The 22,371-nt window shown below is 40.9% G+C and overlaps 1 protein-coding gene across 4 annotated transcripts in view; it reads left to right on the top strand.

The window, feature by feature from the left end:
* The window catches only part of ldlrap1b (low density lipoprotein receptor adaptor protein 1b), a 33,555-nt gene extending 11,573 nt beyond the window's left edge, over positions 1-21,982 (top strand). The window contains exons 2-10 of one of the 4 annotated variants that reach the window (XM_008299064.1): positions 4,720-4,862; positions 5,790-5,902; positions 9,315-9,429; positions 10,531-10,603; positions 14,560-14,655; positions 17,417-17,511; positions 17,941-17,975; positions 19,846-19,877; positions 20,589-20,722. In XM_008299064.1, coding sequence (XP_008297286.1) covers positions 4,720-4,862; positions 5,790-5,902; positions 9,315-9,429; positions 10,531-10,603; positions 14,560-14,655; positions 17,417-17,511; positions 17,941-17,975; positions 19,846-19,877; positions 20,589-20,635 — 749 coding nt within the window. In that variant the 3' untranslated portion in view covers positions 20,636-20,722. Of the gene's footprint in view, positions 1-4,719; positions 4,863-5,789; positions 5,903-9,314; positions 9,430-10,530; positions 10,604-14,559; positions 14,656-17,416; positions 17,551-17,940; positions 17,976-19,845; positions 19,878-20,588 lie in introns of all 4 variants that reach the window. The other 3 variants (XM_008299063.1, XM_008299062.1, XM_008299061.1) reach the window with 3 other exon arrangements.
* Positions 21,983-22,371: the final 389 nt, after the last annotated feature.

The raw sequence follows: 22,371 nt of genomic DNA, 5'->3' as shown, positions 1-22,371 counted from the left end.
AAAGGTGCGCTTTAAAAGCAAAAAAAAGAAAAGAAAAAGTCGCTTTAATTTAAATGTCGCCTTAAAAACAAAAAAAGAAAGAAAAGAAAAAAAAATACAATAAAAAAAATAAATAAAATAAAATAAAAAAATAATATTAAATTATTATAATAATTCATTTTTATTCTTTTCTTCTTTTTTTCCACTTTTATTTTTGTATTCTTTTTATTGATTTATTTTTGTAATTTGGCACTCTCACTACTCCATATGCAGGCTCCACATGTGTACAGTGAAATGAGCAACAACAGTAGTGAAACACTAAAAAGGAAGATCTGGTTGCAAAAAGAAACTCAACCACAGTTGTGCGGTAAAATCTTGGCTACTGAAAGGATGATATTGACCAAAAACAGGTACTGCCATCATTGGTTACTGCCTTGCCATCATTGCCACAACATTGGTCAACACGACTAATTTCTTCAAACATTTAAATTGGCACAGCAAAGCCAAATCTGAATTCCTTCCAAAGCAAAAAGAAAAAAAAAACATTTTCAATGCCTTTGTCACTGTTACACCATATGAGAAAGGTTTGCAATGGTAGAATGAAATCACTGATGCAATAAGTTTTCACCTCGGAAAAAGACGTGACACTAATTCACATAGTTACCAAAGAGATTTTTAAAAACACGATCCGGTGGCTTGACAAGTGGTATGCAATATTTTTCCCTAAGTTGCCATCCCAGAGCTGTTTGATAAATGCAAGACACAAGCTGAAACAGAGCTGTTGCAGTGTAATATTGTGCAGCTACAGTCAACGTGTGTTCTCGCCGGACATTGGAGCCCTCCATCAGTCCTGCCGTCCACTTTGTTAATGTGGACTTCCTGTTAAAAAAAATTCAGTTTGTAAATCGCATTTTCTCCAAATGATCGTATAAGTCGGAACATGGTGTCAAGGATGAGAGAAGCGTTAGCTGCTTGGAACCTCGATGAGAAGTCTGACAAGGAAGTTTCCCAGTGTCAAGTTTTTCCAATATTGTGCAACTCTAAGCCCAAGTCTTCCATTTGTGTTTTTCATGCGAATGCTCCAGCAGCGGAGCAACAGTAATTCTCACTGTTCTCTTTGACTAATTCTGCATTTGAAAAACCCACCACTGAAAAGATTCTCATGGTGTTGGCAATTCTAGGTTCACAGATGCTTGGTGGTAAACCAGCAACTTCTTGATTTGTATTTCTGTTCATTAAGTCTTCTGAAGCACATAGTTCCCTCTTTTTTCTTGCATGTTGCTGTGGTTATTGTTTGTGTGTGGGTAGACACAAACTCTATGAAGTTTCCCAGAAGATCAGGGTGTAGGCTCCTGGGCATGTGAAGACTTGAAAAACAACAGCAAGACACAATGCACCACCCCGGTTTATTATCCGCATCATCCTTTGAAGATGATTGGCTAATCAAACCCTCACACTTAATATGCTCACTGATGTTGGCAGCAGCTGTGGCCCCCTACCTGCTTCCCCCCCCTCATCCTATCCCTTTCCAGTCAGCCAGCATCAGTGCTCCATCCCCTGCTCTCTGAGGCTTATTTACAAGCGGTGTCACCCAGGCGAGCAGCTCTCACTGACCAGCCAGAGCTCCAGCGTAGCCAAGAAGCCTTTGAAGTTGGTTCTAATCAGCATCACAGCTGCAGAGAGCTGCTGCGGAGGGGGCTGTGCCTGGTAGTGGTGGGTGGGGGGCTGGTTGGTTGTGCGAATGCAAATGTGACCAATATGAAAATGGATTATTAATGCACACAAAGCAGTACTCTGGGTATATGCACCACTCTAAAAATAGCTCCAGTTCATGAGTTCTTCATTTGAACTGCCACCATGTCAGTTTTTAAAGAAAGCTGTTTTTTCATTGCTTACTCACATTCATCTACTCATCTATTTTTGCAGCCCATACTAAAATCTCCCATCATCTATACTTGCAGTAGGCTTCTCCAATTCTCTTGGGATGGAGAATACCTAAGTGTCTGCAGTCCTGATGAACTGCTGGTCATCCCGAGAGACTTACACCCTGCAAGCATCATATGGGCATTTGAAGTAGAACGGCGTGCTTTTGAAATCTCTGTCGGACCATCACAAGCCTGCTGCTTTAGCTGTGTGTATTATGTGACTGACATCTCTCCTAAAGCCTTGAATCACTCAGAGCGTTTTCAAAGCACATCTGACAGTATGTTGAAATTCAGCGGAGCAGACCTGTCAGCAAGGTTGCCTTTTGTAAACACTGAAAATCTCTGGACTGAAGGTTCACTGTCGCTTTTGCAAACACAAGCAAGAGCTAAAGGTTAGAGGTGTCATGCTAGCCAAGGTGAAGCCAGCATTATCCCCATCATATTTGTGTGACTGTGCAAATGTCTGAAGTGGCTACGCCTCGTAATGGACATTTATAGTCCACTTGGTAACTTGATTTAGATCATGAATAGCAGCTTGTGCTTCCTCACCACAGATTCTATTACAGTAAGGGTGTTACTTATCCAGGCACTCATGTAACTGCGGGATCAGCAGAGGAGGGACGACCCGATGTGTTCCCCACACTTAGGAGCTCAAAGACCTTGACCTTGGAGTGGGTGTTCACCATGAGACTCACCCATTACTTAAGTATGGGTTAGGTTAGAGCTACATTTAGACCATTAAAAACCATTCTCCGTAACCACTCACATTTAGCTTGGTTTGGCCTGAGAAGAAAGGAGTATTAGAATTTAGCCTCTGCTGCCTTTTTCAGATGGTTTATGTTCCCTAAATGTTGTGTTAAGCAGAGTGATGCTGTTCCCAATGAAAGCTTTGAAAATACTAGTACTGAATAATTGTCCAAAACCAGATGGAGAATTTTTTGATTGTTCGTTTAGATGTTTTTTGTTTTTTTTTTCCAATTAAATGCTTATTTAATACAGTCTGTTTTATTATTTGACTGTCAGCCATAATAATTGTCAGTGATTGATTTATTTGTTAACTCAGGAATGGATTTGCTCAATAAAAACTGCAACGGTTGAGTGGCGAAAACAAACAGCTTTTACAGTGCTGAAAATTAGCCTGCTAATTAAGAACTGCATTAGAACATGTGTTGCCAAAGAAAATCAAAGCAGTCAAGTTGTAATTGAGGAAATAAATCAAAGTTTTATTGAGTGATAGCAGATAATTGTAATTATCAATCAGTCAGCTCATTATTTTGTCAGTTTAATGGACTGTATTAGACTAATAGGCTGTTTTTTTCTTTTTTTTTTCACTAATTGTTTGCAAATTGTTAGAAATGTGTGTCACAATTACTCAGAGCCCAAGTTAACACACTTAAATGTCTTATTTTGTCTGACCAGTTGTCCAAAACCCCAAAATACTCTGTTTACAATTACAGAAAATCAAATCATAGTAACATTTCAGAGGCAGGACAGACTGAGTTTTTGACATTGTTGCTTTAAGTTTTGTTTTGTCTGTCAGTGGTGACTAGTTATTGCAGTTGTAGTGCAAAATTTAAAGCTCAAGCTCTCGTTCGGTGAGCACTGACTTCCTTACAAACATTTATTGTGGTAACACAGGATTTTAAGCTCACTAAAACTATGGAAAACACAAACCTGCTACCATTTAGACATGGCTGCACAGCTCCTTGGACAAAACCGCAGTGACAGCGACAACAGGCTCCTGTTTATTTCACCTTGAAAATACTGGGTGCCATGAGAACTGCAGGGTGGTGCGGGTGGTATTGTTGATGATAATGTTTTCTAGCGGTCCTTTGGAGAAAACAAACGGACTGTCTCTGCCCCCCCCTACTCAATCACATCACATAGTGGGAAGTCCATAAACCTTTTATGAGCTTCAAGGAGAAGTTGGGGTGTTTATTGTTAGAGCAAATGACTAAATAGTGACAAAGCAGTTGTTTACTTGTGTGAACTTCCACTCGGAAATTTTGTTTGTGCTGCTCATCCAACTGCTGCCTTATTTGCTCAGCTTTTTTGTTTAAAAGCTGCTCAGTGTTCAAGATCTAATGCAGGCTCAGAACGCCTGTGATTTGTTGTTATACGAGCAGACACCAGTCGATGTGGGGACTTATGCGAATGAAACGTTAATTTTATGATTATATGTTTTAATGTAAAATATATGCTTTTATATAAACAATTCACTGTCTTGGTTTGGGCAAAATTAGCTTTAACTCAGCTGTTTGCAGCTAAAGGGACAGGAAATGTAATTGCAACTTGCAATATGGGCTAAAAATTGTTTTTTAATAATTATTTTTTACAGTTGAATGTTTATTTATTAGAAAAAATATTCTTAATGCAACAGTGAAAGTCATACATGACTTTTAGAAAGTGAAGGTAGCGTGCCAATGTTGAAAATATGTGTTGTTGTAGTCTATATGTGCACCTGCTTTTCCAGTTAGTTGTACCTCTGGAGGCCAAAGAGATCAGTTTGTAAAATCTGCACAAAATCTGTTCACAAATTAAACTGTAACAATCTGTATATTTTGCATTATACATTTTAGAGGACCGCATGTTTGCCGTTGTGCAAGGAGGAATTGGAAAAGCATGCGCTCATTGCACACACCCATAATGAGGACATGTCTTGCCTGCTGTCATATCTAATGTAGCTTTCTCTAACGTCATACGTGCAGACTGGAGGAATCCGGTGCCATGCTGACATGAGGATTTTCAGCCTGCCTTACAGTCCAAACAGCAGCGTGAACAGAAGTGTCACTGATGTGTGTGTCTCATCCTGCAGAGCTTCCAGAGAACTGGACAGACACGAGAGAGACCCTACTGGAAGGCATGGTGTTCCACCTCAAGTACCTGGGGGTGACGATGGTAGAGCAGCCCAAAGGAGAGGAGCTGTCTGCAGCAGCTGTCAAGAGGATAGTGGCTACGGTGAGAGCAAACACATACTTATTAAAGTAGCTTAAACACAGGGCGCCCCAAGTCTTTTTTTAAATGCACCTCTGTTCAAAAAAACTATTCTGAGAAAATGAGTTTCTCTCAAGCATATATAATATTTTCTCCACATCATTACCTCTGCCACTTGACAATCATACTCATCCAGTAGTTTTCTCCTCTTATGGCCTGAATGACACCTTGGTGAAAAGTGACTGGTTGGCTGCCTGCTTCCCCCTCGAGGCCCAGGTTGACATTTAGAGGAGGATGCAATTAGTGTGGACACTGTTGCTCAGTGTATGGCTCAGCCAGCTTTATCATGGTAGAAAAGGCTTAATGTTATTGGATCTGGCAGCTCAGTGGATAATGAAGTTAGTGGTGGCAGAATGGTGGGACTTGGGGCATGGTGATGTATGGAGAGGAAGGCAGAGGCTCTGATGTGGCCTAATCTGTTGGCTGCCCTTGGTATCCCTCTAAAAAAGGATGTTAGGCTGCTGAATGGGCTATGTTTATTGGAACTTGTCATTTTGTGTAATAAGTAAAAGACTTGATGAATTAAGTCTGAATGCATGATGAACTCTGACTCGCTCACTGGTTTGTTCTAGTTTTAAACTGTTTTCTTATTTCCCTCTTTGAGGTTCTGTCACATCGGTCAACTTTTAACTTGTTATTTTCTGTGGCCTTTTTTGACCACACTCTGAGATGAAGCTTGACTGCAGGAAATTTGATTTGCAACATGACTTTTTTTGTATACTGCTGTCACTGGCTTAAGTGGATTTTGATTGTTTGGTTGCTGTAAAGTTGCAATTTAAGCACAAGGTTGACACTTAACCAGACTAATTTATCTTTTGCAGTCTCACTAACACACCCTCTTGTCTCTTTGTGGCCTCCACCCCTTCTGCCTCCTAAATCCGTTCTTTTCAGGCCAAAGCCAGTGGAAAAAAACTCCAGAAAGTCACATTAACGGTCTCCCCTCGTGGAATCATCCTTTATGACAGTGCCTCAAACCAGCTGATAGAAAATATCTCCATATACAGGTCAGTATTTCTCTTTCTACACCTCGGGCACTGGTTAACATTTCTCACACATTCGGTGTCCCTGATTCAACTGAGCCTTCCTCATTATGAAATACTTTCATCTTAAGCTTGTCCTTATCACCCACAGTAAAACAAAAGTTGTTATTTCCCTCTCGTGCTCATTTATCACCAGATGGATGTGAATGTTCAGAGGTGTGTGGTTGTCCAAAGCACTCAAGTGTTTCTGTTTGTGTGTATGTGTGTGTGATAGAGGGAGAGTAGTCAGTCTATCAGCAGTATGTCTCATCAATCTCAACTCTCTTGGGAGCACTACAACAGCTGTATGTCTGGGCTTTTACCTCAGGTGTCACGGACTGACGCACACACACACACACACACACACACACACACACACACACACACACACACACACACACACACGCACGCTTGTCCTCTCCAGAGTAAATGCCAACAGATCTCACTTGCCTGCCACAGCCTGCATGCTGAAAGCTGCCTAACCTCCATTGGCCTGGAGCTTATGAGCTGAGCTTGAATCACTTTTCTAAAATTCCACATTTATGAGTCTACATATCAAGGAGAGATGGGACTTTCCATCATTTTTTTTCAAGCATGAATGGGCTTATGTTGAATAATTTCCTCTAAAACCTGGCAGATTGAGGACGAAGTTCCACTTGCTGACAGTCTTTTTAAGGTATCCTGGAAGAGTTTGATTGACAAGTTGTCTGCACTGACCATGTTTCCAGATTTCCTGTGTCACCTTGAGATGCTCAGCTATTTTGAAGGAAAGTTTCAGTCTTCCCACCTGTTCAGTTTTGTATTGCTCATCGCTGAGCAACCCAGCTGTGGTAGAAAAGATGAACTTCTCCAGCATGCACATTGTTTATAGTAAAAATCTAGTCTCTTCGAATATTTTTTTTTCCCCCAAACTAAACTTGAGTAACATTTTCACAAAGATCCATCAAAGGGTAAAGCCAAATGACAGATGTCACTGTCTTAGCCCGAGATAATAAAAAAAATTGAATTAGGAGGATGTGTTGCTGCAAGCTATAAGTGCATCAAAACACATTAATATCAATTCTTTATTTGGTCTTTAAAATGTCAGGAAAATATGGAAAATTCCTCCTTAAGCCCTTCTTCAATTTGCATGATTTGTCTGACCAGTGGTCCAGAAACAAGAAATACTTAACCAAAAAAAGCAAAGCAGGCTTTTGGGGAAGTAAACAGGAAATATAATGTTGTTATAGATTCAGTGAATGTTGTACTCCACAAATTCAACACTGTTTTTCTTTTTTGTCTCTATTTGTTTGCATTTTTGTTTTAATTTGAGCCATTAGAAGAATGCAAAACGAGGTGTTTACAGTTTGTTTGCAATGGATGTAGATGTACACATAGCTATACTGTATGACTTTGATTTTGAAAAAAAAGAAATTTAAATGATTCTTAAGCAAAGTTTTGTTGTTTTTGTGATTACTAAGCAGATTAATGAATGTTTATTTACAGTGGACACAGTGAGATAATGATACCCTGGGAAAAGGTTCTTTACATTGAACCTAAGAATATGGGTATTAGAGATGGGACAAAATACTGATACGGCAATATATAATACAATTCCCTCAGCCGATGCATTATCAACACATAATAGATAGCTGTTTCATGAGTTGCTACTTGTGGTGGCACTTGAACTCACAGCAACAAAATGGCAGACATCGGAGGAAAGCAAATCAGAGAACTAACTGAATTAACACATGGCTAAAACTGATTAATAATGATAGTACACACACTGACCCCCAATTACAGTGAGTAAATATACAAGTCCTGCTTTTTGACTTTTTTAGAGGTTCTTTTTCTTTCTCAGTAACACAGATACTGTGATGTATAATAGATGATTCAAGTTTGATGCTGCGATACTCAGTGCATTGTATTGTGGGCAATGTCTTGTGACAGTATCGTAAAATGGGTTACTCTGTATTACCACCCATATATGTATCAAGTCTGTGTGTTCACATCAGTACGTTAAATCTAGTCAGCACTTGTCATCATCACTTCACACAGTATCTTTGCCTCATATCTCTCCCTACTCCCCCCTATAGAACTCCTAGCTTGGAAGGTGTGACTCACTGTTTGAAAACCTCCAGACTAATGGTTTCAGCTACAGTGACTGTGTGTTTTTCACAACTATCAACACCAAGCCTCCGTTCTGCAATGTATTCCCAGTAAAATGCTGCACTGATTATATATTATTTCATCTGAAGAATATGAAATGGATAGTTTATAGCCGTAGCAATTAAAAAGCTGATTGCGTTAGGTGAGTCCAGCTGTGACCTCCAAGATGGCGTGGAGACATAAAACAGCTGGTTGTATCTCGCACCTCGTCGGAGCTCTGCTCCCCAGACATCTGCTAAGAAAATGAACGACCAATAAAAGAAATGGATCTGCCTAGACACCCAATTTCCCCAATGCCTTCCCGCCCAAACGTTTGCCCGTAAATCTCGGCTGTGTTGTGCAGACCACAGCTGTGATTCTTCTCCTCCCCAAACTTACTCCTGCACTTCTATTTATTTATTTATTTCATTATTCCACGCCTTATAATGCTTAGTCATTAGTTAACGAAGTGTGTGACTTTTCCACAGTAAAGTTGGTGCACAGTGTTGGTGCGTGAAGGAGAAAGAAAGGACAGATGGCAGACATTCATTATAGCCTCCCTCCACCGTTTTGGGTATCCCTCCCCAACTGGCCAATGTGCTCATCACTCTGGTATTAAAGTAATGGCATCATGATCAAACAGTGGAGGAAAGCTATTTGTAGAGCGTGATGGTGTAATTTAAAAGCGCACTCTGCACCTGAGACTGACAAGCGAGACTGATACCTCTCACACACAACACAGAGGAATCTCCCATCAAGATGACCTTCTACACCACAAAAAGATAGGAACAATCACTTCTGTCTGTGTCTTTTTATGTATTTTACAGGGACAAGGCCCAATCTAAAAGCTGTAATTTTGAACACTGTGTGTGTCACGGGTGGACACAGTGGGTGTGTGATGTAGTAACAGAAAGGAATGGCATGTCTTTGGTGGAACAGCACAGATGTCCACTGTGCATGTGCTCTGTTCAAATTCTCGACATTGTTCAGCTCTGTACCTGCTCACAGCAGGAGCGTGTATTTGATCATGTGAACAGTGCTGAGATTGTGAGTGCAGCTGGCTTTCAGAATGACAGGCAGAGATTTTTTTTTTCTATAATAGATTAAGAAAAATGCTAGATTGAACAGTTTAAATCAGATTGCTGGACTGGCTTAAGGGCTTAGTGCAGATAAAGTTTCACAATGGCCCTACTTGATCTCTGATGAGTTGATAAAGTATTAGAGATTTTTTTTTAAAGTCATTGCATCTCTCTGTCTGTGTTTGTTTCAGAATATCATATTGCACTGCGGACAAGATGCATGACAAAGTGTTTGCCTACATTGTCCAGAGCCAGCACAATGAGACTCTGGAGTGTCATGCCTTCCTCTGCTCTAAGAGAAAAATGGTGAGTAAATGAGTTTTGTAATCATGTGTCTCTGAGACACCAGCTGTGTGCACAAGAAGACTGTTTACACAAAGTAGTCAAATAGACTGTTGATGTGAGTTGAACGTTTTTACTGTCATTCCTATTTCTTATTTATAAATTATAGGAATATATTAACATTTTAGAAATCAGTTTTCTTGCTGATACTAAGATGAAATGTCTCTTGAATGCGTCTATTTAACATGAAGCTTCAGCAAACCGTTTGTTAGCTCGGCTTAGCATCAAGACTGAAAAGCTCTCAAGTTAACAGAAACTGGCAACCAGCACATCTATGGGTGCGGTCAGACCAGATTCTGCCCAGCAAGATTTAGCCGCAAGATTTGCCCAAGGGTTTTGACCAAAAGCAGTGGGAGAGGAAATGGCATGAATAGGGTTGTAAACATGTGCAGGAGCTCGCACTAGGAGCATCCAGCAGAGAAGACTTTTAATAAGTGAATAAGGATGTTTCTGAAAAATGTTGAACTATTCCTTTAATGTCACTGGCTATATGTTAGTAAATGTATAGCTTAATAAGATTACACACTGTAGCTATGAACCCACGCTAAAGATTTTTAAAGATTTTGCACTCAGGTGTTAGATTAAATTTGTGCTCCTACCAGTCCATGAAAAGCATTTTATACAGATGCAGTATGTTGTATAGACACCTGAGCACAACTGCACTGCTACTAAAAGTCACGTTTACTTGTGTTCATGTAAATATCCAAATTTTAAGTCAGTAGAAAGAAAGGAGTGAGAGCATGAAGGGCGAGGAGGCTGTCAACCCTCTTCTGGCATTCTCCCCATCCCTGGAGGTTTGCTGAATGAGTGAGCCACTCCCTCCTCTTCCTTCCCCTCAATAATTTAGTTGTGGCCAAAAGGCCACGTATCCTCCCAGTTACGTAAACAACTTGTCATGGAGTCCACGGGTTTCTCTTCCTTCTCCTCATGTATCTGTAAAGACATTCTTGTGTTGGTGGTTGGTTCCTGTTTGTATCATAGCCCTCCTGGATGTTCCTTCCTGTGGATGAGATGGGTATTATTCATCTCTCACTCTTCTCTGTTTCTCTGCCTCCTTCCTAACAGGCTCAGGCGGTAACCCTAACGGTGGCTCAGGCGTTCAGAGTGGCGTTTGAATTCTGGCAGGCTGCCAAGGAAGGTACGCATGGTTGCCCCCGACGACCAGAGTGTGACGGATGAGTGAATACTTTTCTCTCATCTTTCCTGTCCTCATCCTCATTGTTGTTTTCTACTTTTACTGTACCAATTCTTTATCTTCCTTGTTGAAATCTTACCTTTCATCTGAAATTTCCCAGATAACATAAAAACACACATTTTCTCATGTTTTCCTGGTCGTGGCCTTGACACTCTCTCAAGAGGTCATGTGAAACCCTGGAGAACTGTTTGGCTACTCCTGTCAGTCACTGCTCCCTCACACTCTCACACATACAGGAATGTTCCCATTTATTCCCTCCACAGCGGTTAAATCATCGCCCAGAGAGCTGAGAGACCTGTTTCAGTTTAGTGACGCCACTTTATTACAGGCAACTCAGTCATGGTTAAAGACTCATCTAGGTATTGACATGGGGAGGGGTGCTGAGGAATTAAGGTTAGCCTGGGGCAGAGGCGGACTGACTGGGGTAAATCTTCTGTTGCCTTTGCAGTGATCTCAGTACTCAGATGTGTGGAAACTGGGGCTTTCTCTCAATTTATTTTATCTTCACACTACTCATTATATATTTTTTCTGATTTATGTCAAACTTGCGAAGCGTTCAACCACTTTGAATTTGTGAGAATTTTCAGTAGCGGAGTTGAGATAAGCAACCGTGTGCATGTTCAGGCACAACCGTGGACACAGCAGGTAATGAAAGTGCTGTGTAAGGATAGTGTCACACAAAAGCAGCTCATTCTTCCGTACAGCTCAGCAGAACATGCATGTAATTTACTGCATGTATGACTCCAGTGTAAGTGAGCAATTCTTACCACATAATATCGGTTTCTGCATCACCAACCTCCCCCCCCAGTCATCCTCCTCATCTTTACATGTGTGCTGCCTTGTAGGTGTTCTTTGAATTTTTGTGATTATCAATTGTAGCTTTCTGTTTTGTTTGGCACCTGCAACCTCCTTGTGTGCACCGCTGAGTTGTTTTTTTGTTGTTGTTGTTTTTTTTCCCCCTCGCCATCCTCATTCCAGCACCCGCTTTTGTTTATTGTAAGGAGTGGGGGAGATGAGGAGAGTGGCGGAGGGGGATGGGGATGAGGAGAAGAGAGGGCAAGAAAGCATGAAAGGCGGGGCAGAGAGGGGTGTGGGGATGGCAAGTGTGTAAGAGAGAAAGGAAAATGATTGTGTGCGTGTGTCAGTGGGAGCTCAGCCCCCTGACAGATTCAATGTCAGTGCCATTGATCCTGTCTCATGCGAAGGCACGCTTATTTATTCAGTCCTTTGGAGACACGCTTGCACTGTATGAAAATTCCAACCGCCTCTTTCTTCCTCGCAACATTTCTACCCCTTCCTCTTCGTCTACTACTGCGTTGCTTTGGAATGTTTTAATGTGGGCACATTTCCATTTCGGGAAGGGATTTTTTATTTTTTTATTTTTTTTTCAAGATCAAGGCCACAGACTCCTTGCCTCATGCCTCTTCATTTGTTTTTTTTTTTTATTTTTTTAATGTGCTTCTGAGTTGAATATTTAAGTGCAGACAGCCCTCTTCCATTTTAACCTCACTCCTCTTTCCCCCACACACACACTCCGTCTCGCTTTTCTTCCCTCACCACTTTTCACCTCTCCTCTTCCCCAAGTTTTCTAGGCAGCCGTAGTATCCTCTTTAATTTGACATTTCCTTTACTCGTGGTTCTCCCATTTCTGCTTGGGGGTTATGGAGGGGAAAGAAGCAATATTTTTCAGAAAGAAGTAATGGTGTTCTCTTGTGACACAGAAGAAGAAAGAGAGATATGAAGAAGAAAAAAATCTTTTGAGTCAGATTTATTGAAGTTACAAGACCCCCGAAGGATCATGGCAGGAACAGAGGGTCTCCACTATATATCTGTCTCGTTTGCTTGTTACTTACAAACTCTCCTCCACCACCCACAGTGGTTCTCCACAGCGCACCACACATTCCTGACCCACATTCCTCTGTATATTACAGCTCCCATCTTCTGTTCATAAATCTGCGCTCATAGAATATTCACTGTAAACTAAAGCAAGCTTTGAAGTGGCGTATCTTTAAGTTGCTTCCATGTTTAGCAGAAGCTTGATACTCTAGTCAGACTGAAAACTGCACACTGGCAAGGCCATGAGGGGAAAGCAGGCGCCCAGGGAAATGCTTCGAACACTGCCATCACTAAGCTACCTCGGCTCATGGGAAATGGTGATGAAATAAAAAAAAAAAGTGTCTCTTTGGTGAAAGCAGATCTCTTTAGCATAGACAGAAATGGACATTTCATTGGCAGCCACAGGGTTGAGTTACGGTGAGTCAGCGTCTTAGCCGCTCAGGGAGTTATCACGGTGGCACAGAAGGTCTTGTCACTGTGACAGAAGATTTTTCTGTGTGAATTCCTCATTTGCTTGAACATCTGCTAACTTGACATGGCAGAGAAATGATGATACTTTTAGGTAAGACAGAGATGGGTGTTTTCACTGTGAGTACACTCCAAAAACGTAGTCAATAAAAACGTCTGGGCCTGTATTTATCAAGAATGTCAGGGTGAAAAAATCACTAATGATGCACAAAGTCTCAGAGTGATACATGTTGGTCTCACTTATGGGACTATGAGTGAAAACAAAGTACATGCTGTCCCTGGAGGACTAATGTCCTCATAATGTACGATGATGTTACACTTCATTGTAGCAACAAAAATGTGGCTGTGCATCAAAGAAGTTTCCAACCAATACATTTTGAAGGTAAAAATGTTAAAGACACTGTGCTCACAGCAAGGGTTCTTTTTGAGGACTGTCTAGAACTTACTGAAGTAAGCATTAATTTTAGCTGCATAATTAACGTAATCATATTTTCTTAAGTAGTTTATTTTTAAAAATGGGGTTGCAGTATTTCAAAGAATGTGTTTTAGTGTAATAATATACTGTGTTTTCATGTTGTTACAAACCTTTCAAGACCGAGTGATTTTGCTAAACTAACAATTTTAGTTATGTAGACTGCTGCTCATGTAGAGTATAGCTGAAAGTTGAGTTAGACATAGGAGGAGAGATATTCCATGTTGTTCATGGAGTGGTGTGCCACAACACCCAGGACTTGCAACATGATCTTATGCAATATGTGCAATGTGCAGCAACGCTCTTATAAGAAATGTGAAGTAATATGGTTGGATGGGGCACAGCTGAGACAAGTTGCTGACTGCTTTTATTTATTTAGAGATTTAGTTTTCAGTCTGCAACAGTTGCACTCAGTTGTAATGTTTCAATCAATTTTGTCATCATATTTTTGCATCTAAAACAACAACACCATCAGACTCTCTCACAAGTAGTCCTGTTCCTTGCTTTAAGTCCCAGTTAATGAATTGGTCCCACTCTGAGGTAGAAGTCCTCGGTTAACTCTCTTTGCAGTTCCAAGGCACAATTCTAAATTGCCTGGTAATTACAGACTCTGAACCTGTTTTGACAGACTGAGCTTACCAGAGCAATGTTGTGCAGGAAGTCTAATGAAAGCTGTTGTCAATGGCACTTTTTGACCTGCACTCCTTCTCAAGAGGAGAGTGTTTGGAGTGAACAGAGCTACGTGTCCATCTGACTCCGATGCCATGCTTATTTTGTTTAAATAGACTACACTTACCGCTGTGTGTAACAATCTTTGAAGCCCAGTCAGGTCCTCTTCAGTAGGTCTCATCTGGCAGATGGCTTGAGTAATGGCCTCAGCCTTATCTGCCAATTTACTGCCGCTAATTAGTTTACACCCATTATTGTATGCTTGGTTGGCGGAACATTTAATACCCACATTTTCAGCAGCTAGAAAAAAAAAAACCCAGTTCCTTTAGCAATGCTCTGCAAGTGCACTCACACTGTGGTTACAGGTTCCTGAATCACACCTTGCTTGTCTTCACTGACCGCTCTTCGTTCTTTTTCTTCCCTTTTTTTCTTCCGCTACCTTTTGCGTACACAGAGAAAGAGAAGCGAGTAAAGTCAGGTTCAGATGGGGAAGGAGCCAGCAACCCCCCGTCGGACAGCTCGGCCAGCCTGGGCAGCCTGAAGGGAGGAGGTGAGTCATGTCACCCATCATCACGTCTTTCTTGCTCTCTCTCTCACCCTCTCTGTCACAGCAATCATAGCCTCAGGGGAAGGAAGAGTATTCAGCCACTTGTCAAAGGTTGGCCTATATTGAGGCTGCAGGTCAGCTGACAACAGTCTACGTTCTCTTGATTATTATGTCTCACTAACATCATTACAATGAACAGCAAATGACATTTTTAGATGATTATGTATGATGATAATGGTAATGATGATGGTCTCTTTAATTTGAAAACATTAACGCCCCGTTGCTGTTTTTGTGGATCCATGAAAACAAATCTTGGTTCAGCAGTTCCCTTGACATTTTATGACAACAGAGTGCTGTTATTATAGTGTGGGCAAACAGTCCACAGCATTCTGTCTGACTCTGGAAGCACAATTACAGCACTGTTTGTGTAAAAAAGCATGAAAGAGCCCTACATTTTCTATGACCCTATTGTTCGGTCAGATTTCCTAAGATTATAGCATTTTAGACAGGGGTCATGCCTTCTAAACATGTTGTTGACATCCACTGAGCCAGAAAACCTTAAGGCATTATTAGTTCCATGTATTGTCCACAGTCTAAGAAGGAATTAGATGAGGAGCATCCATTTGTCAGTGGAACAATGCCTGTACACTTAGCTCATTCTCATTGTGCTTTTTTTTATGTTTGCTCTTTTTCCTGTCGCACTCTGTATGCCAAAGGCCAGTGTTAGCATTTTCCCTCATCCTTTTGGTCGTGGAGGTTTCAGTTTGGAAATGCTTTTTTTTTTTTTTTTTTGCAGGCAAGTCTAAAAACATTTAAAAACATCAGCTTTATACTGAGCTTCCCCCTCTGCTCAGCCAGGTGGCCTCCAGCCAGAGAGAGATCTCTCTCTAAATCTGTTCTGACACTTTATTTGGGGCTGTGGCCCTGAATGTGTAGCATTTCATGGCAGACATGAGTTTTAAGGATGATCCCCTGTAAGAAGAATCCACAAAGCAGGACTTGGAAACAGATTTTTCTAGCAGAGAGGTTTGGTGTGCATTTTTGGACTAACATTATCCTACTGACCATTTGATGGGTCATTTAGCTGCCAGTGGGCTAGATTTCTATAAGGGAAATAGGTGTAAGTACACAGCAGAGTAATATATGGTGCTGTGGAAGCTGTCCTGACTCAGGTTTTCACTGCTAGCACAAAAGCAGTGATTGGGGACAACAGAGCTTTAGAGCTGGGGAAGGTTACATGTGTGTGCCCTTCACTTTGGCTGATCGGACGGCATACCGCTGAGTCTGAGAGACTCTCGGGATCAGTGATATTGTCAGAGGTGAGTCAGCTTTATTCATGAGACATGATACCTTCAACTCTGTCCCAGTGCCAGGCCTCTTATAGTGGCTCCAGAATATGAACGCCACTTCCTATGTTAACCTGATTGTTGAAGGAGTTTGCCTGCTTCAGGTCAATTATCTTTACTTGCCTGGGTTAAATGTAGAGCTGTAACTAACAACTATTTTCCTTTTCATTTAATGTGATTATTATTTGATCAATTGATTCACTAATTAATCTAAACAATATTTAAAAAAAAATATGCAAAACCATTATTCCTGCCTTGCAATTGTATGCCTCTGCCAACCAATCTAGTCGCAGTTTATGTCGTGTCTGTCCAGACGTTGACCTTTTCGATATGAAATGTCATCACTTCATTATTTTATCCTATGAGACATCAATTTAGTTATAATTAGCATCAATGTGAAGGCATAAAAATCCCAGTTTCCCAGAGCCCAAAGTGACATATTCAAATTGCAGTTTTTTTTTTCCACTTACTGCCATTATTAATAAAATGACATTTGAGAAGCTGAAACCACCAAATGTTATATTTTTGCTTGAAAATAGATTATCAGACTAGTTACCTGTTAAGGTTTACTTTTATCAGTGAGCTGATTAGTTGGTTGTCGGCTGCAGCTGTAGTAAAATGTGCCGCTGGGTGTTTGTTCCTATAGGGCCACTTCCACCTCAACAAATACTTAAGCTGTTAACTTAGAGGGCATTACCATCAGATGAGCCTTGATCCATCCTCTCTTTCCCTGTGAATGACAATCCCCCAATATTGCCTTCTTCATAACAGCAGAGTCGTCTAAATGCCTTTAAGCCAGTGTTGACCGAGAGGAGAGTTCGAATGAAAGCGTTATTGCATGCTGACTCAGTTGTGTGTGTGAGCCTCTCTTTTAAGGAACAGAAAAACTAACAAAAAGGTCGCTTAAGGAGAGTCAAGTTTTGTGATCGAAGAGTGTGGATAACAGATTTACGTTGTGCCGGTGTTACAAGAGTTATTGAAATTTCACTGTTCTCAGCGGAGAACATTAACCTAACGACTGAACAGAAATTAGTGTTGGCACCCATTATTGACACACATTCATCATCAGGAGAGGCCATTACGAGCCAATCCTATTACAGATCAGCAGTGTCACCGCAGTTAGGAGTGCGAGTCAGAGGGTTACTCCATGCTCACTTATCACAGAGTGACAGTTCACAGATGGCTGAATTGATGACATACATTTAAGACTTAATAGCGAATAGCATGAGAGTATGATAATCACAGGTGCTGATCATACGCCTATGGCTTTATTATTATTCTCTTGTTTCCCACTTACCAACATTGATGTATTGTAGAAATTAAAAGTGTATATAAGCAGCTGTTAAGGTGGTTGCCTGTGAGTTTTTAGGAGTTCATATTTAAATGGTTTGCTTGTTTTGTGTTATTTTGATTTGTAGAGGTAGCAACCGGGAGACTTCTGGACTTGGCCGAGGGAGCCAACGCGGCGCTGGTCCACTCAGGAACAAAGCAGTCTGAATCGGATCCCTTTATGGTGCATAATCACGCAACAGAGAACAACAATACTGTATGGGTAAGACGAGAGTCGGGCTGGTCAGTAGCTGTTTAGGCTTGATAAGGCGGGAGGAGAATGCCGTGCAGGAACCACTGAATAAATGGCTGAAGTGCCCGGTGATGTACTGTACCTGCTGTATTTAAGGGAGCAGATTCTACAGCTGCACTGCTGCTACACTGAGGTAGACAATAGCCTATTGAACAGAGCTGGCCTTATCTAATGGTCACATAGCTGCAGAGGGTGTGGGGCTACATAGCTTGACCTCCCAACACTAGAGAAGAGTGTGCATGTGTGAGTGAGTGTATGGACATCTCTAATCTCATTCATCTAAATATGTACTCTTACCTTATCATTTCTTAAGAAAAAAAGCCTAATATTTAACCCAAATGTGTGTGTTCTGTTTGGCAGGAATTGGAGGACGGTCTGGACGAGGCTTTCTCAAGGTGAGGACAAGTGTGAATTTGAGTATTCCTTAAAGCTTGGACTCTGCTAAACTGATGCTGCAGAAAGCAGCCCGCAGTTTGGGCTGCTCTCGTAATAAACACTGCCTCTCCCTCAGCTTGGCTCAACCCTGTGCACTTTCACATACAGGAGACGATCTCAGTTTACAGGCCCTGACTCTGTCAGCACCCACCCTGAATCATGCTGCTTTTGCAGGCTCTTTTTACCATCGTCTCAGGCCCACACACTGATTTCATATGAGGTCAGGAAGCCTGTGATTACAAATGGCTGCTGCTTGGTATTAAAATCACAAACCCAAAAAGGGAGTTACTTCTTTGCTGTATAGTACACATTTTCAGTTTTGTCCAAGTAGTTGAATAAAAGCATAAAGAGAAAGATTCAGGAAACATTGAGGTCTGCAAGTTTGAGGTTGACGGCATAGTCCATTAGCTGTGCTAATTGGAATTCCTTAAACTCTGTCTATGCCGTCAACAAACTAATCAGAATGGAGCTGGAGTCCACTGTGATTAATGTTTCAATTTAGTCTGTATCGGCAACACTCAGATAAGCTGCGGTGGTCTGCTGTCAGGTTGCACAGTGCAAATGTTTACAGCTATTTGTTTTGGACCGCCATAAAGACTCATTCAACCCTTTATTAGTGTATTTATTTCCTCTGGCTCTGCTTTTCATTTCCTCTGCTAATTTGACAGTGGGCCCGTTATTCTCTCACTTTCATTTAGTGGAGGCAGAAAGGGCTTCACTGTCTCTGTAATCAAGCACTAAGAGGCCATTTTAGCCCTGTTATCAGATGATTATTTGGCTGCACACACTGTAATTACACCCTAACGCCGTTAGTCTACCGCTCTGTGATTAATGAGGATGCTCCCAGCATAAGCAGAGATGCATCCGCCTGGTTTCCGTAACTAAAGAAAAATTCAGGGGCCCAAGGGCCAGGTTGACATCTTTGCTGGTGAAGAGAAACTGATTGTGCCGGTTGAGGTCGGAGTCAGAGAGGAAGAGAAAATTGGAGACAATTTGTGAGTCTGTGAATGAGGATATTATTGGATGACAATGTTTGCATAGCCTTTTGTGTGCCGTATACAGCTTTGTGTGAGGATTGAAATAAGCTCCAGATTAATGTATTGTGCATTGATGAGTATTATGTGTCTTTAAATCACTTTGTTTTCTGACTGAGAAACAATGGAAACTATGAACAGCAGAGATTAGTGGTCAGATTGTCAAATTTCTGAATTAATGTGGAGCTTGTGAAACACATGCACCATATATAGCTTATTTAAGACTGTGTTGCTAGTGACAGATTATGCGCTTCTGTAATTGTTTGCAGGCGCCAAGGCTTCACATCCCGCTCAACATGCTATAAATCACAGGAGCAGGGAGCATTACAAAACAATTCGGTGTCTGTCCGTTTTTGACACAATGGAAATTTTACATAAGCAGTTTTGTCACTACATTTTGCACCATGAACAGCAATATATATTTATATATATATACACACACATCCCCACACACATACACAGTATTTATTGGAATATGTCTACCGAGATCATGTATTGGAGAGTCTGCACTGCCCTCTGCTGGCTGTGTTGATTGTGTCCATTCTCTGACATGCCTGTTGATAGTGATGAGGAAATACGGCGTATCGTACGTTTCCTGTTTTTTAAAGAGCAAAATAGGTTATGCGTAAATTCCGATTAATCCCTAGTTTCCAGTCTTATGTGGGTCATCTGTAGGCCTTTTGACATGAAGTCCAAACAGTGGCCACATCAACGAATGCACTTTATGATAAGACAGCTCAGAAGAGTTCCGAGTTTAAATGTTACCTGACTTGTGATGTTTCCTTTGCACCCCCAGCCGCAGTCTGGATAGCTTTGAATCCTACTCAGGTAACAATATCATTCACTGGATATTGTGACTTTCACCTCATTCTCCCCGAGTCAACCCACTATTCAAGCCTGCTCATATGTGTGGATATCAGTGTTCAACCAGATGTAGTTTTACATTATATTTACATTTTCCATTAACATAGCTCAGAACCTTTGTTCAACACACTTTAAGATACAATAAGGGGACACTGCCCTATCTTTATCATTTCACAATTCTAACATGCCAAAGCCTCAGTGCCACAGAACCTGATGTTTCCTCCACTGTGTCCACGTCCTCATCACAAATGTGGTATGACTCTGTGCTTTACATCCATCAGCTTTGCACTCTGTTAGTACCATGACACTGAATGAGAGATGGCAGTGAAAGTGGTGTGTGTTCATATGTAGGTCTAACATGTTTAGAGCACAAAACAAGCGTTGTGTATGTGTAACAGGGCGCTCTCGTGTTGCGTTGTCATGGTTAAATGGGAATCTTTTTTTGATTTTTTTCAACATCTGGCCTCATGTGGCTTTGCTTTTTTCCAGTCATGATCTTGTCATTACAGATAGGACGTCCATTTTTATGTTTATACATTCTGCACACAACGTACCCACCATCGTTTACAAGCTGTTTTTAAAAATAACAAATCATTGATAATCACAAGAGTTTTGATGATATGAAGCCATCATAGCAGATCGTAATAAAATGCATGTTTTCCTTTGTTCCTCCAGACTCGCTGAGTCTCGCACTAACCCCCAGGTCCTGGACATTGGGGTAAACCCTCAGGACTTCAACACTGAAGAGTGCCTGTCCCCAGGCAAATGGGACCAAGAGGAGACAGACTTCACTGCACAAAAAGACACTTTTGGGTTCTAATGCGAAGCCTCTGCCAAGAAGGGAAAACCAGGGAAAGATGAGGAGAAATGGTGGTAAAACATGGTTGGAAACTGAAGTGACACGACAGACACTGGTGACATCAGTAAGGTTTCCCACCTTCTCCCTGCTGCCAAGTCCTCTTACTGCTGCAGTCTAGTGGCTCTCTGATGCTTCTGCATCCACACGACCAGAGAAGGACAACATGAGCAGGCTGCTCACCGAACAGGCCAAAGCAATACAAACCAGTTTATCCCTTTTCTATGAAAAACATGCAGTCACTTAATGTTTGTTACAGTCAGTGTGTTACTTCCTTTTTTGTGTCTGTTTACCCATTCACTGTCGGTGATGTGTTTGTGGTATGTGCTTGTGTACATTGCGTTAAAGAAAGTATGTGTGTGTGTGGATGTACAGGATAACAAGTGAGATATGGGAACTGTGATGTGGGTCAAGTTTGGAACACTTCATGGTGAGATAAAGGTCAACAAGGGTGCTGTTAATTATTTTATATACTTCATGATGGAGAAATGCAGCTGCATTAGAGGGAAACTCACTGGTGAAGGTCACCAACACACCAGTTCCTGTATTGAGTAGAAGAATCGAGTTACTACCTATGTGCTTCAAGACTTCAGCATTTTGATGGGCAACAAAAGCTTTAAAAAGTGTGTGTATGTGTTGGTCAAAGAGTGTTTGTGTGAAAAATGGATGAGAACAAAGCGACAATCTTATTTTTTTTCTATTGCAAAATCTATTTTTGCACTCCGCATTCATCCATCTTTAAAAGCACACATTTCATGTAAGGGAATTTAATGTCAGCAAGTATCCAACTCATTATTTAGGCTTGTCTACAGTGCCTCTATTCACTCTTCCTTTTGAACTTCAAAGTTTACAGCTTTGCAACTTGTTCCGTTGATACATTGAGGGTAAACTGTGTGACACCATGTTGTCAACAGTGTGGAGAACTTTTAAAGTGAGCTCATCCTAATTTCAACTCAGGATGGGAACATGGAGGGAGGTGGTGAGTTGTTTGGTGTAACTTTCTTTGTGTCACCAAGCCTCATTAATCAACTCAATGATTTCTAGTTGTAGAACAAAACATGAAGTCCAAGAAGACGCTGGTGTTCCATCGGCACGCTACCACCATATGTTAAATTATGTTAAATTGACTTGTTAGTTTACTTCTATTTTTTTTTTCCAGGGACGGTTCCCAGTGTTATTTTTGGCATTTGTTTATGTATGAATTTAATTTAATTCATTAATTTACATAAATTTCAATAAAAATCTAATTGTGTTTGTGTGTGTGGTGGTTATTCCAAAATCACTTGATTGTTATTTTGCGAGTAATTAAGCAAGTAAACGACCTATTTCCATGTCTTCACTGTGAGGATTTGCTGTTTGTTCTGTTTAATATTATTTAATTGTATGTCTTAAAGAAGAAGAAAAAATATGTTGATGTTGATGTATGCTTTAGGAAATTCTATAAAATATGTCTGTATTATTTATAGACTAAAGAGCTAATTAGGTAAGAAAATAATGGGCAGATGAAGCCAAAATGAGCCGAATTATTAATTGTAGCTGTAGAACTGGTTCCTACTTGGCATGCTGTGCCGGCTAATAATAGTGATATTATTAATAGTTATC

The sequence above is a fragment of the Stegastes partitus genome, unplaced genomic scaffold, assembly GCF_000690725.1.
Source record: "Stegastes partitus isolate 25-593 unplaced genomic scaffold, Stegastes_partitus-1.0.2 Scaffold1377, whole genome shotgun sequence".
Taxonomy (NCBI): Eukaryota; Metazoa; Chordata; class Actinopteri; family Pomacentridae; genus Stegastes; species Stegastes partitus.
This window is presented reverse-complemented; position numbering and strand designations above follow the sequence as displayed.